General features: G+C 39.7%; 2 protein-coding genes across 3 annotated transcripts; both read left to right on the top strand.

The window, feature by feature from the left end:
- Positions 1 to 1,257: 1,257 nt before the first annotated feature.
- LOC113670442 (uncharacterized) lies at positions 1,258 to 8,297 on the top strand. The gene is made up of 12 exons (XM_027186583.2): positions 1,258 to 1,477; positions 1,973 to 2,085; positions 2,538 to 2,613; positions 3,195 to 3,256; positions 3,893 to 3,946; positions 4,780 to 4,878; positions 5,268 to 5,333; positions 6,192 to 6,261; positions 6,484 to 6,605; positions 6,698 to 6,793; positions 7,199 to 7,309; positions 8,069 to 8,297. The coding sequence occupies exons 1-12, from the start codon at positions 1,324 to 1,326 to the stop codon at positions 8,114 to 8,116; spliced, it is 1,071 nt and encodes a 356-aa protein (XP_027042384.2). The 5' UTR covers positions 1,258 to 1,323; the 3' UTR covers positions 8,117 to 8,297.
- Positions 8,298 to 8,869: 572 nt separating this feature from the next.
- LOC113670436 (uncharacterized) lies at positions 8,870 to 16,236 on the top strand. Of its 2 annotated transcripts, XM_027186577.2 has the most exons (12): positions 8,870 to 9,127; positions 10,081 to 10,193; positions 10,679 to 10,754; positions 11,213 to 11,274; positions 11,672 to 11,725; positions 11,871 to 11,969; positions 12,630 to 12,695; positions 13,149 to 13,218; positions 14,102 to 14,223; positions 14,307 to 14,402; positions 15,355 to 15,465; positions 15,985 to 16,236. In XM_027186577.2, the coding sequence occupies exons 1-12, from the start codon at positions 8,974 to 8,976 to the stop codon at positions 16,030 to 16,032; spliced, it is 1,071 nt and encodes a 356-aa protein (XP_027042378.2). In that variant the 5' UTR covers positions 8,870 to 8,973; the 3' UTR covers positions 16,033 to 16,236. The 2 variants fall into 2 exon arrangements, with proteins under 2 accessions (XP_027042378.2, XP_089042954.1); XM_089186828.1 differs by lacking the exon at positions 12,630 to 12,695 and having other exon boundaries at positions 8,876 to 9,127.
- The last annotated feature ends 85 nt before the right edge of the window (positions 16,237 to 16,321 follow it).

Here is a 16,321-nt window from a genome sequence, read left to right on the forward strand (position 1 = left end):
ATGTACAAAATTAGCTCAAAAATACTCCTAATTTTGATTTTGGGAGATAAATATTTAGTAACTTTTTCTTGAAAGATTATTCCTAGTTTTATTTCAGTGGTTCCATTTTAAATGATTGTTCAATACAGGTGAAGAACAAAACAAATCAGCTGCTGGGACTCAGTAAAGGGTGACTGTAAAGTCTATCAATATTCTGGTTATACAGTCACAACTTACAACACTCTTAAATCAGCATTCACCTCACTTACATACATTTCACCACATTAATATTCATTATTGATATCTAGTCATGCAGTCTTGCCGACCATTCCCATGATGAAGGCATTCTTAACTCTTTAACTCCCATGAGTGACTAGAAGAAAACTTCTCCTGCCTTGAAATATCAGTACAATATCAAGCAGAAAAGTGATGAGAATAAAACAGAATATAACTTAGGGGACTTAAAGTGGATCCAATACTAAATTCTCACAAATAATAATAAAAGATTGTATGACAGTAAGGAGAATTATTAATTAGATCATGGGAGTGAAAGGATTAAGGATACATCACTACAGTGACCACCAGAGAGGTGACTGCTTAATAGCGATGAAAGTTATTGTAATTAATTAACAGGGAAAAATTTGGGACTTTGAAAACTGACTGCTTAATATGGTGATGCCTAATATAGGTTCCACTGTACTTATGAAAAAAAAAGAGCTTTAGCCAGAAGTTTTGGTGGATGACTGAAAAGTGTTAGTAAAACTATTTTTTAAAAATCTATTTAGGCCCCCATTCATAAGCAACCAAATAATTATATGTTTTTATATTTTTTATAGATGCCAGTCATAGGCAGCAAGACCCACCCACCCACAATTATGATTGTATCATTACTATCTGAATGCAGAGCTTATGATACAAATTCCTGTGGGGGGGAAGGAAATAGAGGTAACTTGTAACCCCCCCCCCCTTAACTCCTCAGGCTCAGTATTAATTGGCTATAAGCCGATTGAATTTTTCAACATAATTTTGTTTTATATTATCATTTGTTTATTTGTTTGTTTATTTTATGCGACAAGGAAAAGAACATGAATACCTGTTTATTTGTTTGTTTGTTTTATGCTACAAGGAAAAGAACATGAATACCTTATTCTGGGCGAAAGTTAACTTTTATTCAGTAACAGATCCATCAAAAAAGTGCTCGACGTTGTACTGAACAGACTGAACGCGATCAAAATTCAATTTTTTTTGCGGACTCGAATCTCGTGTTACTCATAGAGCTGAGTCACGCAATCTCCCGACTGCATAGAAGATTTTTCTTTTAGTCACTTATATAAAGAGGTCAGGATGACAAAACTTGTGTCGGTGGTAAAGGCACGCTCATTTATAGAGCGATGTATGACAGCTATAGGAACAGATCCCAAACACAGTGTAGCTATCGCTAATATGCTCATAGAGGCTGATATTAGAGGTCATTTTACTCACGGGCTCTACCGATTAGGTAAGCGATTATAGTTGAATCATCGTTTTTATAATAGACCATTATTGTTCAACGTACAGTCTTAAAAACAAGCAAGCAAGATTGTTCGCCTCTGCAGACGAGAGAAAGTATGTTTCTTTTTTCTTTTACATGCCAAAAATAACCTTGGATGAATTTTCGATGTAACAAACGTATACGAACGCAGTTTTTCACAGGAACTGGCATATGTCTGAAAACGTTCTGAAAGGCGAAAAAACATCTATAGAAAGTATTTCATATTTAGAATTGTATTTAAATTTTACATCATCTCAAAGCAGTGACAAGAAATAGAATATTGCTTTCCCCACCTCGCCCCGCCGAGCTTGAGGTTTCCTTAAAATAGTTATACAACCAAGAAAGCGTTACCCAACCCGTGAGCATGCGACTAACATGTGACTCGCTTCTCAAAATTGATTATGCTCACTCTTGACAACCCTTAATCGAGACTTTTTTAACTTTGCGTTATCTCTTTTAAAGAAATGTATATGCGTGACATCGAGAGTGGCGTCACGCAAGCGAGAGGCGAACCCAGTCTTGAAAAGGATTTTGCAGCGACTGCGCTGGTGAATGGTAACAATCTTCCTGGTGTGGTAAATAAATCAAGCTTCTTTTTATTTTAATTTTGTCCTTTGCATGTGAAAAGTCACCGTGCAAGTCACCGTGAAATCCCAGTTTATAGTCTTTTGGGGTTACGTAATTTTGTGCCAAGTTATGCGTGAGTGCTTTTGAAGGAAACTGTAAACACATCTTTTAAAGCATATGAGATATTTGGAACTGAAATTCTTACAAGATCGGATCTAGATTCCCAATCTAACTGGTTTAATCGAGAAAAAAATCAAATCTTTTTTCAATCTCAGTTTTATAGGGTGATTATTTTGTTCACGCTCTTTGAGTCTTAAATTTTATTCGTTCGATGAAGTGCCTCTGTCATTAAGTCGTGTCACGCAACGTAATTTAAATTTGCGTGACGATCTTAATCTACGTTAGGATAAAACACGAAGCAACGCTTCCATTTGAGTTAATTCTTTCTGTCACGAAACAGGTTGTTGGTAACTTTTGCATGGATTTAGCCATCAAGAAAGCAAAGGAATATGGAATTGGTTGTGTCGTGTGTAAAGGTAACTAATATTTCTGTAAACATTGTTGTAGGCGTGTACTTGTCCTAAACAAGTAGTGAAGCTTTGCTTCCGACGGAATAACGCAATCAGGCGAACACTCGGACTTCCTTCACAGTCGTTTACGGAATGTCATGTAACGATGCACCCCTTCCCCTCCCCCGCCCATCTTTTATCACCCCACCGAAAAAGGAAGGGGCTTCCAGGTAGACTGCTAATCGCTAAAGCGGGGAAAAATTTAAACAGCCATTTTTTCGATCAAGCGCTACGCACGGTGAATTTTGACTCTTCTGCTTACAAACCAAGCCGTCGTGTTCGAGTTTTACGTTTTTCTGATTTTGAGGATTGTTTTGGATACGCAAAAACGAAAAAGTTCCTACAAAAAAAAACCGTAGGGGGTGGATTAGTGTCAAAACTGTAGAATGTTTTAAGAAGTGACTGTTTCCGTGAGGTGTGGTTAAATCGAAGCAAAAAACATTGGGTTTCTGCTTCCCCCCGTCCACACCCCCCCCCCCACCCATTTAGTTAGGTCTTTCCATGAGAACTTTGGAAAAAACCGTCAAACCTCACTTGTCGCGTTTCAGGTTCTACGCATTTTGGTATAGCTGCTTGGTACAGCGCTCAGGCACTGCAGCATGGCATGATAGTAAGTCAAAAACACCCCACATCTATGTCGGCACTATATTTTGGAAGAATATCCCCCAAAACTGACTAGTGCTTCAGGCGGGTTAGGATTTCTCGAGGGTGATTACCCAGGCACTGAAGATAGATAAAGTGGCTTTCCATTCCACTGCTGTTTTCGTAGTTTTTCGTTCCAACCTCAAATTTTTAGAGCAAAATACTAAAATAAAAAGTCTTGTTTTACGAAAACTGGCGAGCACACGGTACATCAATGACGATGTTAAGAGTGAAACATGTGATAATTTTCAATAACAAGACAAAAGAAAAATTTTATTTTCCCACTATAAAGCGTGTTGGTCTTTCTACTGAAAGAAATATTTTATCGGTACACGGGTAGCAATATCCGCGCACCTGCCTTTGCACGGTGCGCGAGACTTTAAACTCTCTTAGCCTTTGATAAAAATAAAGCAGTTTTTTGTTCCGCAAGTTGTTCACCTTGTATGGTTTATGCTAAAACAAATACTAACCTCATTGTCGGGGAAAGTGGTAGCGGCGCGGTATTTGTCCATCAATAGTAACCTCCGCGTCGGTAAAAAATTATTAGTTAGAGTGGAAAAATATTGAAATACGTGAGAGTTGCTTCATTCTTTCGGTATCTTAGGGTATGAGTATGTCGAACACCTCCCCTGTGGTGGTACCAACCAGGGCAGCCAAGGTGAGTTTCTTAAGAATACAGTACGTCGATTATTGGGTTCCCTGATTACTTTATGAAGAACATGAAACAAACACCCGAGCTTGCGTCAGAGTAAAGAGAGTTTGACTTATCTACAAGCGCAGACTAGACAATAGTGCACACACTAACATTGCACAGAATATTAACAAAGTCATCGAACAAGTAAAAAATGTTTGCGTCACCTGTCGTCTTGAGTAAGTGTTACTCTCATTTCACCTTTTGCTTCGCCGTCGCTCTGGGCTATTTGTGTCCATACGTTTTCAGATTTAGCTTCGTTTAAGCTTTTTCCCTGCGCTTTGGATTGGTTACTTGTTTACCCGTTTGCGCTCTCGGATTGGCTGCCGTAACAAAAAGTTAACACAGGAGCCAATCAGAGAGAAAGGCAATTTTGGAACGAGCCGATCAAAATTCAAAATAACACAGGTTACCCACCCGCCCGCAAACACAAGGTAACCAACCTTGAGCGTGGGAATAACGCGCCATGACTGTATTTTATTTTGCATCTGACAGGTTGAGGAAGTAGCAGCAGTTTTTTTTTTCAATCATTTAGAGAGAATAGCGAGGAAAATGCTCCATGAGCACAAGCTACTTTCAAATCGTTATCGACTGTGTTAAGATTATTCATTGGCTACGCTCTGTAAAAAAATAAATAAAACACCTGAAATAGCTTTATGACAGCTGAGCGTCTTGACTAAGCTATGTTTAGTTGAAGTAGAATCGCATCTGTCGAAATTCCAATCAAGTAAACCATGAATAAAGTAATTTCCTTACCTTAGTGATTGCGCATAGTGTTTTAATCTTATTTCATTACATAGCCATCCATTGGAACAAACCCTCTGTCAGTTGCCGCCCCAGGGAAGGAAGGCGACAATTTTCTCCTGGATATGGCTACTTCAGCAGTGGCATTTGGAAAGGTAACAAATAGCGTTTGATCGACTCGACTTTGTCTGTTTCCTCCGAAAAAAAAAGATGAATAAGCCGACAGAAAGACTGACAGAAGGGCAGACAGACTGACCAACGTGCAGACCTCATTGGGCCTGTGGGTTCTTTTGTTACTTTTCTGACACCGAAATTCTAGCAACAACTGGATCACGTATTATTACTCAACCTACTGATTTGTTCTTTTGTGTAACGCAGGGAGGGGGAGGAGGGGGGTAATGGGTAGGCGTCGGTTGGTCAAGAAGTAGATTCGCAATCCTCATATAAAAATTCCTGGATATGTTTCCTGTTCCTTGAGATTGCTGCTTACTTTCTTTGTTTCTAAATGTGCGTGTTTAAACTTAGAGTTTCTTTCTTTATTTAGCTTAGAATGTGTCGTGTAAAAGGAACTGAAATGCCTCAAGGATGGGGTGTCGACTCAAAAGGATTGGTAAGAAATCATGTGAAAAATCCGCGGTTACCAAGCAATGCTACGACTGGCGAAGACACGCCTTTTGCAGTCGAGGTCCAAGAGCTTTCACATTTTAACTTTCTTTTCTTTTATCCCTGTATTTATTTCGGCACGTCAGGTCAGTTGATCCTCTGAAGAAGTATTTTATGGGCCAGTCTATCCCTAGGCATGTAGACATTTTCATGATATTTGAATGTCTTTAAACGGGACATAATCCCGATTGTCCAAGAAGTTGGTAAAAAAAATTAAAAAAAAAAAAAACCGGTCAAAGGTCTGCGCATGTGCGAACGTTGTAATGACCAGGTCATAGTCACACGCTTTTAGGCCGTCAGAAAAAAGTTCCCTCACAAAGGTTACAAACAGCCACTTCAAGCCAGTAAGTCACAGTGTTTTAAAAGCGTATGACTCTTTTGGTAAAGCTAAAAAAAATGATGGTAAATCAGCAAGACCCCCGTACTTGAATAAGCTTGTGTTCGAAAAGTCTCGAGTCTTCCATTCCCTACTTTGTTTCTTTTCAGAGATCTTTAGGAACTTTTCAATTTTCTTTCGCTAATTTGGCGAGACAGCGGTTGCCTTATGTTTTCCTTCGGAATTTTGCGCAGGAAGCTGGTGCGTGAGCGGCCAAAATTAATCCCCTCGCGCATGCCCAACATTTGACCGCTGTGTTGTAAAAAGGCCACTTCATCGGCTCATTGGTTGTCCTTTTACTGGCTCTTAAAGGGGGCATAGCTTGAAAAATCAGCCTTCTTAATTCACTGCAATAATTATTTCAACTTTTTCATTTCTTCGTTGGTGTTTTTATGTTACTTCTGAAGGAGATAATATGCGTTTTGTTAGGAAACTGTTGATCCTGTGGAGGCAATGGACCGGGGTGGACTTTTTCCCTTAGGTGGAGCAGAAATCACAGGTAAGTCGGATCCAGGTCGGTACCTGAGCAGCTGCGCACTTACCCCTCCCCTAATCCAACAACCGTCAATTGATAACAAGTTAGAGTTAATGTTGGACTAGGGGAGGGGTAGGTGCATGCAAAGTTGCTCAGATACTGACATTGATCTGCAACTATTTTCACATTGTTTGGAAATCAGACGAAACTATCTGTTGTGGGTAATATATTGCTTTTGTTGGCCAGGTGGATATAAAGGTTTTGGATTAGCCATGATGGTGGATGTGTTTTGTGGGATGTTATCGGGATCTACGTTTGGAACAAACATCAAACGCTGGAAAGGAGAAGAAGAACGAGTACATAATTTGGTAACAAAGTGATTTCAGCTGTTTTATTCACTGCTTATTTGTAAAAATGGCATATTGAAATGGAAATGTTACCATCTGTTATTGTTTTTCAGGGTCATTGTTTCATAGCAGTTAACCCTAAAGTATATGCTGACGGATTTGAGGATCGTATGCAAGCTTCGATGGATCAGTACAGAAATTTAGAACCGGTCAGTGTGCGACGGATGATTTTAAGAGTTATGAAATGAAGACGCAACCAAACGCAAACAGATTAATTCGCAAACAAACAAATAACAGTAAAAAGTGAAGGATGGGTAGGCATGCAGTAAGATAGACAGAGAGACAGACGGACAGACGGACAGAGAGACAGAAGGACAGAGAGACAGACGGACAGACGGACGGAGAGACAGACGGACGTATGAGCAGACTATTAGATAGACCGTCATACAGTCCGACAGACTGCTAGATAGATGGATGAGCAGGTTATCAGACAGACAGACAAGCAGACCATCTGACTGACAGGGTGGGAGAAAGAGAGTTAGAGCAAAGAGAACGATGAACGTTGTGTTTGTAAAATTTTTGAACCAATTTCCCTCTGTATTTGTGTGCTTCAGGCGGAGGGTGAGACCGCGGTTTTGGTGGCTGGGGATCCTGAAAAAGAACACATGCGCAAAGTTTCTGAAGATGGAGGCATTTATTACCATGAAAATGTGCTGAAATCCATGGTTAGTATGTTTAGTAAGTTAGTAAGTTTGAAAATTGTCATAGGATTGTAAAACAGCATACAGCTGGGACTCCCCGGAGCGACTGTGAGACTACCTTGTTCCTCGTGGCAGACGTGGGACTCCTTGCAAAATGGAAAATTTTCTTAACCAATTCGTGCTCGTGGTTTTGAAGTTTATTTGACTTCAAAAAGATGTAATTTTATCATTTTTACACGGTATGACAATACTGCTCAAACAATTATCTAGGCAAAACATGTTGGTTTGTCGTCTTGTCCACCATGCGTGAAACCAGTTTGCTACATTTTAACCCCCTTGGCAAGACATCGCGAGGGAAGTATTGAAATTAAAGAATCCAGAATGGAAGTCCCATACACGACCTGCCAACCTACTTTTGTAGTCTTTCCTGTCATCTAGTTTTGCCCTCCACATCCTCTCATCAGTATACGTCTCCAAGTTCTCCTTACTGTTCTCTTTACATTTCCTAAGGTGCTTACAAGAAGAATTTGTTTAACAATTAAGAGCTTCTGTAGTTAGTGATCATTTCCTTTATTCTCGTGACCTTAATGTGTGATACAGGGGTGATATTGTAAGGAGAAATTAGATGCTGGTCACTCTTAGGGGTAAAAGGGTTGAAGGTATCTTGGTTGACTTACCTCTAGATTTGGGCGCTAGGCAGTAGCAAGAAACTGCCTTCTTACATTTATGATAAAATCATTGTAATTATTGATGTGATGAATTTTGGTTTTTTTTTGTTTGCAGGATAAAATTGCTGACAGATTAGGTGTGGCCTACCTACTGAGGCAGTAAAAGCCTTGCTTAATATGCAATAAAATTCATTAGTTTATCGCACGATTCGGCGACAACGTGTCACCAGTATCAAGTGTAAAATTATTATAAGTTCAGTTACGTTATATATAGAAAGGAAAGTGTGAAACTAAATTAGAATAAAAATGAGATGGAGTAAAACAAATGAATGTACATAATTAAATGAACAGTTTTGCTGTTAATTATTACCTAATGGAGGAAAGATCTTAGTGTAGTCTCTAAAGCCAGTCTCAGCCTTTTTCCGTCTTGTACTTCTGAAACAGGTTTTAACCCGTTACACCCTAACATCAGTATGCATATCCTCCATACAGTTCTCTAAGTACATTTCCTAAGGTGCTAACAAGGAGGATTTGTCTAACAATCAAGAGAGCTTCTTGAGTTCGCAATCATTTCTTATATTCTCACGACCTTACTGTTTGATTCAGGGAGTGGTACTTGGGAGAAATCAGATGCATATCCCTCTTGGAGGTGAGGGGGCATAGAAAGGGTTACTATCTTGTTAATTTTCTATTTCACAGTTCCTTTGTCGCAAATAGAAAAGAAAAAAATACACTGACAACTCAGCAAACCATATTTCTTTTCGAGATAATTTGGTATTATCAACTGAGTTGGTAATGTAAATTGGCCATCGTAAAGATTTTATAAAGCTAACGTTTCGAGTTAGCGTTAGCCCTTCATTGGAACCCTGCTACTTTGGTGGTAACGAAAGTCACGCAACGAGTAAAAACTTAACAAGAAACGGCCGAGTGTGTCACGCAACTGCTTTTGTTTTGCGCATGGTTTTCCGTCATTGGGATAGTAAAGTATATCCGACCGTGGTCGACTCAGTGTAAACCAAAATGCACAGGCGGGTTCTGGTTGCCGAAGTGCGCTCGTTTGTTGAGCGGTGTATGGTATCAGTGGGCACAAATCCAAAGCACGGTGCAGCTCTTTCTCAAGTTCTCACAGAGGCTGATGTCAGGGGACATTTCACTCACGGGTTAAACAGATTAGGTCCGTTAGTTAGATAACGGCGTAATATGTGACTAACACAGTCTATAAACTGTAAGATTTTACGCCACTATGTGCGTCGGTGTATATGTATGTAAGACTTTAAGCCGTTAACTAACGGCGTAAAATCTTACAGTATATAATTTACCGACTGGAAGAAATTACGCCGTTAGTTACTGGCGTAAAATCTTCCATATTCCCGATTAGGTCAATTATGATTTGTATTAGTTACTCAAAATATTAATTCATCTGTAGCTATGAAGCTTAAAAATAACAGGAAAGGAATCTGATCAAAGGAAACATCTTTTGAAAGTTCTAATCGAACATAATCGTTGTTTCCTTCCTATAGCTGAGTTGATTAGAAGCACTTTCTTTCACTTTTCATCGGTAATATTTTCATTTTGGCTCGTCGATATCACCGACTTCACGCTTGGAATCATTTCTTTTTTGCCCGTTAAGTTTTTTCCCTACTCATCACCTTAGCTTTTATGACCAAGAGACGATTATCTACTTGTGTTAAGTAATTTTACTGACTGTTTTACTTCAAATTTTTTACGAGATCAAAATTTCTGTCTTCTTCAAAATTTCCGTCTTCTTCAAAATTTCCGTCTTCTCTAAAATTTCCGTCTTCTTCAAAATTTAGGATCTCAAAAGTACTTAACATGCAATATAAGGTTTAATTCTTGCGTATGTTGATAAGGAAATCCGAGGTCAAAAGACAAACTTAACACTCTCTACGGCGAACTCAATTATTTGTGTTCATTCCAGCTAGAAATTAAGTAGTAAAAGGGAATTAGCCGGCTGCTACATACGTGCATGCACCCATAACTTATATTACTCTAGGATTTTATGATAGCTATAATCAGCCAATATCTTTGAGAAATTAATCAATTAATTTCATCGATTTTTTTAATAATGCTAACGCTCTTTTAACTCTGCGTTACTTTGTTTTTAAGAAATTTACATTCGTGACATAAAGAATGGCATCACGCAACCGAAGGGTGAACCAAGCATTGAAAAGGACTTTGCAGCCTCCGCACTGGTTGATGGGAACAATCTTCTTGGTCCGGTATGAATTTCAACACATTTTCTTTCTAAATTTGACCCTTTGCACTCCAACATCAGAGTGCATATTCTCCTTACTGCTCTCTATACATTTCTTTAACAACCCAACGACTCGACTCAAACTCCCCTCGTTTTTTCACTCCTCCGCTACTTTCGCGGCGTTTACTATCGCGTTCCGTTTTATTTACTAAACAACAATCAATCAACTTACATGGATCTTGGATCCTCCAAAATCATTTTGGCTCTCTTCAGTCTTATTTGTTTCTGCAAGCCGAATAGAAGCTATGTACCACTGTATGTTCAAGTGAACTGAGTAGGAAAAGTGTTAAATTTCTTTAAAGTTTGTCCGGCTCGGAAAGACGTTTATTTTCCTCGTTTGTCACGTTTTTCGTTTTTAGTCTTGTCACGCAATACAAGAAAATCAGGCATGACATGCATAGCTCTCGATGCATTAACTAGCTTTGATTCACCCTCTTCTGTCTTAAACAGGTTGTTGGTAACTTTTGCATGGATTTAGCCATACAGAAAGCAAAAGAGTATGGAATTGGCTGGATTGCATGTAAAGGTAACGTATTCTTTCATTACAGATAGCTGCTGCTGAATTGTGACTTGGAGTGCGTCACAGTTACTCTTAAGAGATATGCCTCGTCCTGGCACACCCAGCGCACTTTGCGTCACACTTTCAACTATTTATGCTCTGAAAATTTCTGCGTCTTTGGAGGTTTTGTGGGAGTCCTTCCGCGACGTTGTCGTGAAAGGGAATTGCAAGTATACTAGACATATTCTCTGCTTGTACGCGCACGGGTGGATCCAGGATTTTGCTCAGGAGGGGGTGCACCACTAAGGAGCGACGAAACTGAAGGGTTACAACAGATTTTGTATAACCTTGAAGTGAGCCGCAGGTCATCTCAAGGGGAGAGGATATGCGACCCCGTGCGGCCCTCCCTTAGATCCGCCCCTGATGTATACATCGTGTCTAGATCATAATCAGGACAGGCAATTTTCCCTTGATTTTTATTTAAGGCTCAACACATTTCGGTATCGCAGCGTGGTACAGCGGTCAAGCACTACAACATGGAATGATAGTAAGTCGAAAATAACAGACATAAGAGCAGTTTTCAATTGAGGGTCGAAAAACCAAAACAAAAGTAATCCTATCGACCAATCAAAACAAGGGTTTGCATTATCAATAGCCAATGAGAACTCAAAGTGAAAGCAACCAAACTGCTTGAAGCGCGGGAAAACGCGTATGACCAAGGCGTCGCAATTGTTTTTATTTTTGCATCTGATTGATTGAGAGGATGGCGCCAGTTTTCTGGACCAATCACAGAGCAAAGTTAAGTAAAACCAATTAAAGCGATGCCGGAAGACTTTCGACACTCAATTGAAAATTGCTTTAATTGTTAGGTGTGCACCAACGTTTGCTTAACTTGAAGACTTATTATGATAAGCAAGAGTTGTTCTACTTTATTCACTTCTCAGGGTATGAGCATGACAAACACTTCCCCTGTGGTGGTACCAACCAAAGCAGCTAAGGTAACTTTTTATAAGCATCGCAGTATGAAAATCATTGCGGATTCCTGACCAGGCCATTAATTGAAACGTAAGGATAAATAAGTTAGCTTTTTCTTTCGTTATTTCGTACGCGTGGTGAATCAGTCTTTGTTAATTTTCATTACAGCCATCCATTGGAACAAACCCGTTGTCAGTTGCTGCCCCAGGGAAGGATGGGGACAGTTTCCTCCTGGACATGGCCGTGTCAGCAGTAGCATATGGCAAGGTAAAGATAACTAAATAGATGGACGGAAAGAAAGACAGACAGGCATACAGGCAGAATGACAGACAGGCAGACAGACAGACAGACAGACAGACAGATAGACAGATGGACAGATGGACAGGTAGACAGATAGGTAGATAGAAGGACAGTCAGATAGTTAGACAAAAAAAGATAGACAGACAAGCACATAGATAGACAGACAGACAGATAGACAGACAGGCCGACGAACAAACAGACAGACAAACGAACAGAGAGATAGATTGATGGACAGATAGACAGACAAACAGATGGATAGTTAGACAGACGAATGGATGGATAGTTAGACAGACGGAAAAATAGACAGACAGATGGACAGACAGAAAGATGGACAGGCTGACATATGGACAGACAGACAGGCATGGACAGACAGACAGATAGACAGGTGGACAGACAAACGGATCGACATTTAGACTGACAGACACATAGACAGACAGGTGGACAGATAGGCAGATGGACAGACTGACAGATACATGTGCGACAGACAGACAGACAGACAAAACGGACACAGAGACGGAAGCAAAAATAGAACGAAGCAAAGTGTCAGCATTGCTGGTGATTATAAGCTTTTTTCAAGGCGTGTGATGTACTGAATCTTAATTAATTTTTCCCCTTATTTCGTTTCAGCTTGAACTATGCCGTTTAAAAGGAACTGAAATGCCACAGGGGTGGGGTGTGGACTCGAAAGGATCGGTAAGAGATCACGTTTTAAAAATGGCGCATACACTTCTTGATGAAGATATGACTTTCCAAGAGCTTTCATATTGGTTTTCTTGGAACACACAGTCACCGTGATCGCCCATAAGAGAGGATGTGGTCTCTTGTCGCCCCATTAAAAACATCGGGTCTGAAAAGCCCCCTGTTTAAGACCTTAAATGGCTAAATGATATTTAAAATTGAAGACCCACAAACCACACTGTGGTTAGGCTCGAAAAAAAAGCCGCTCTGCGGAAAATGAACCACGCTCCTCCCCACAGATGGCGAAAATCAGACCAGTTTCCCCAAAATAAGGGAGTTTCCTCCAAGGGTGTCGTACCTTTCTCCGCTTTAATAACAGGCTAAAGCTTGATACGTCACCTTCCTAAGTTTGTTACGAAAGTCCATCTAGTTACGGTGTTGAAAAAAAAAGCTGTATCTGTTTTTTAGGAAACTGTTGATCCTGAAAAGGCGATAAAAGAGGGTGGATTACTGCCTCTGGGAGGAAAGGAAATTACAGGTGACTCAAACGCTAATTTTAACTAGTTTTAAATAAAATTTTTAGATTTTTATTCCTTTTTTATGCTTACAGTTTGACAGAACTTTAGCAACGGAGGCAATTTTTTGGCTGCTGAACCTAATAGTCTGTCTTCGAATTACCATTTGGCAAATATTGGGCCTACATTTTTCAATTTTTCATTTCTAATTGGCTTTCCTGTTACCATTTTGGTTTTAATCTATCTTAAGAGATTAACATTCTCTCGTTTCTCTCTCCTGTAGGGAATTACAAACGTCTCATAAAAGTGACTATAAGTAGACGATAAAGTCCCTTGTAAGGCTCCGTGTCTTAATTCAATCTCTCTTCTTTATCGAAATCCACCAAGCAGAAAGAGTAGTGCCCGTCCTGACGCCACTCTACAGAAAACAACAGTTAACCCTTTGACCCTTTAACCCCTAAGAGTGACTAGTATTTAATTTCTCCTTACAATATCACCTCTGAGTTACACTTCGAGCTCACGAGAATAAAGGAAATGATCACCAACTAAAGAGGCTCTTGATTTTTAAACAAGTTCTCCCTCTTCTTGGGGCGTAAAGGTTTAACTCTTAGAGGTGATTAATATGTAACTTCTTCCAATGATATCCATACATTATCCAGAAAAGGTAATGAGAATACTCAAACTGATCAAGTTTAAGTTGTTTTCTTGATCTAACACCAAATTCTCACAACTAATTTATAACGAAATGTGTACCAGTTAGAGAGGAGAATTAATAATCAGATCTTGGGAGTTAACGGGTTAAAACCTGTTCCGTCCTTTCTTCTTGCAACCCGTTTTGACGATGTATGAAGATCAAGGGACACATTTTCCATTCCATACATTTTTTTTTTTTTTTTTAATTTTCAGGTGGTTATAAAGGTTTTGGATTAGCCATGATGGTGGATGTGTTCTGTGGGATTTTATCGGGATCTGAATTTGGGACAAACATCAAACGCTGGCAAGGAGAGGAAGAAAGAGCGCAAAATTTGGTAACAATTTGAAATTGATTTCAGCTTGCCTTTGAATCTCTTAAGTGAGGTTCATATGTGTTCCTTTTTTTTTCCTACGACAGGGTCAGTGTTTTGTAGCAATAAATCCTAAAGTTTATGCTGACGGATTTGAGGATCGAATGCAAGCTTTGATGGATCAGTACAGAAATTTAGAACCGGTCAGTATGTGATATGTGGTATTGACAGGCATGATGGAAGAGGAAATAAAATGCATGACACCAGAGAAGGGGAGGGGGGGGGGGTTGATCACACATACAGACAGACATGCATAAGGATACAGACACACAGACCGACTGACCGACAGGTAGACAGACGGACCCAGTAAAGTAGACCAAAAGGCACAGACATGGAGACAGACAGACGGATGGACGAACGTACATACAAATACGTGCATATGTCAGACGGATAAACTGACAGTAAGACAAGCCGAATATTGTGGATGCAATATGTGATATTGAAAGTTGTGAACTGAACAAGTAAACAGAAAACGGCATATAGGCCTTAGTTGGTCAGGCAGACAGACAGACCAATAGAAAGACAGACAGTGAGTCTCTTCATAATAAATGTATTAGTAAGTTAACGCTAAAAGACAAACATACTGCTGAAAGGCAAACTGAGGCAGTCATGTAGAGAGATAAAAGTCAGACCAGCGGAGAGACAGACTGATGGGTAAACTCGCACATAGACAGGGAGACAGGTGTAACGAAGAAAGGTAGATATCAGAATACAGAGAGATAATCAAATAGACAGACAGTCAAACAGGCCGACAGACAGACAAAAAGACAGGCAGACAGACTAATCAACAAACCGACAGACAGGCTGGCAGGCAAACAAACAGACTAACAAACCGAAAGACAGACAGATAGACAGATAGGTAGAAAGACCGATAGACAAACAAACCATCGGACTGACAGACGGACAGACCAACAGACAGAGAGACTGACAGACTGACAGATAGATAGACCCGCAAAATTGGGGTGTTGAAGAGGTAAGACTGTGTCAGACAGATGAATTTGACTACTTTCTGTAGCCTAGGCCGTGCACTTGTGGTCTCTTTAGAAACGCGATCCTTTGATATGATTATCTGTGTTTGTTTGTTTTTTTTCTAAGGCTGAAGGCGAGACCGCGGTACTTGTTGCCGGCGATCCTGAAAGAGAACACATGCGCAAAGTTCGTCAAGACGGCGCCATTCATTATCACGTTAACCTGTTGCAAAATATGGTTTGTAGTGTCAGATTTTTAGTATTTAGCCCTTTTATGTCCAGGTTACCTCAAGGAGTGAGTAGCATTTAATTTCTCTTTACGGCAAGAATCAAACATCAAGTTTTCGAGAATAGCGGAAGATCACCAACTGAAGAAGCTGTTGATCAATAAAAATATTCTTTACCAAAGGTCGTATTTCATACCTTCCTCCTTAAGTGCTCACGGTGGTAGGAAGAAGAGAGACCTTAAGGAAGGCTTTGGAAAGAAGACTTGTATTTTTCATTTGAGCCGATACAACTTTTAAATGTTTTACTGTAAATTTGACTTCGAAGGTTCTCGCCTCTAACAATACTCCGATTGACAAAAAAGATCGTTTTTTTCCAGCCCTTGCTAATTTCTTCTATTGGTTAACACAAGGGAGCTAATTTACAGATTTTTTTTCGGTCGCTAAGGTTGGCAAGATAGCGAGGAAATAATGAAATATCTTAATAATGAATAGTAATCGAAAATTAATGTGTGTTGTTCTTTTTTTTGTAGGATCAAATTGCTGATAGGTTAGGTGTGGAACATTTACCAACGTTGTAGAGACCTTATTTGGTCCCAGTTCACACGCAGAATGAAGGAAAATAAGACATCTTCAGTGACGTTCATCTCTAACTAAAAGTAAAATGTAGAGATTAGGAACTAGTTACCAGAAAGAGACCAAAACTAGACCCAGAAAAATGTTCTCTAAGATGGCGAAAAACTGTCAGCAATATCAATAGATATTAAAACAGTGATCCTATTGTAGAGCGTCTCAATGGAGTGATGGTTTTTACGGCTAACGTATAAAAATTTTGGCCATGCTACGGCTACGGTTAACCCAAAAATGGCT

This window comes from Pocillopora damicornis, chromosome 11, assembly GCF_964200805.1.
Source record: "Pocillopora damicornis chromosome 11, jaPocDami1.2, whole genome shotgun sequence".
Lineage (NCBI taxonomy): Eukaryota > Metazoa > Cnidaria > Anthozoa > Scleractinia > Pocilloporidae > Pocillopora > Pocillopora damicornis.

Coding starts and splice junctions, on each gene's coding strand:
- LOC113670442 (XM_027186583.2), top strand. CDS start 1,324: ATGACAAAACTTGTGTCGGTGGTAAAGGCACGCTCATTTATAGAGCGA. Junction 6,606..6,697: donor AAGAACGAGTACATAATTTG/GTAACAAAGTGA, acceptor ATTGTTTTTCAG/GGTCATTGTTTCATAGCAGT. Junction 7,310..8,068: donor AAAATGTGCTGAAATCCATG/GTTAGTATGTTT, acceptor TTTTGTTTGCAG/GATAAAATTGCTGACAGATT.
- LOC113670436 (XM_027186577.2), top strand. CDS start 8,974: ATGCACAGGCGGGTTCTGGTTGCCGAAGTGCGCTCGTTTGTTGAGCGG. Junction 10,194..10,678: donor GGAACAATCTTCTTGGTCCG/GTATGAATTTCA, acceptor TGTCTTAAACAG/GTTGTTGGTAACTTTTGCAT. Junction 10,755..11,212: donor TGGCTGGATTGCATGTAAAG/GTAACGTATTCT, acceptor TTTTTATTTAAG/GCTCAACACATTTCGGTATC.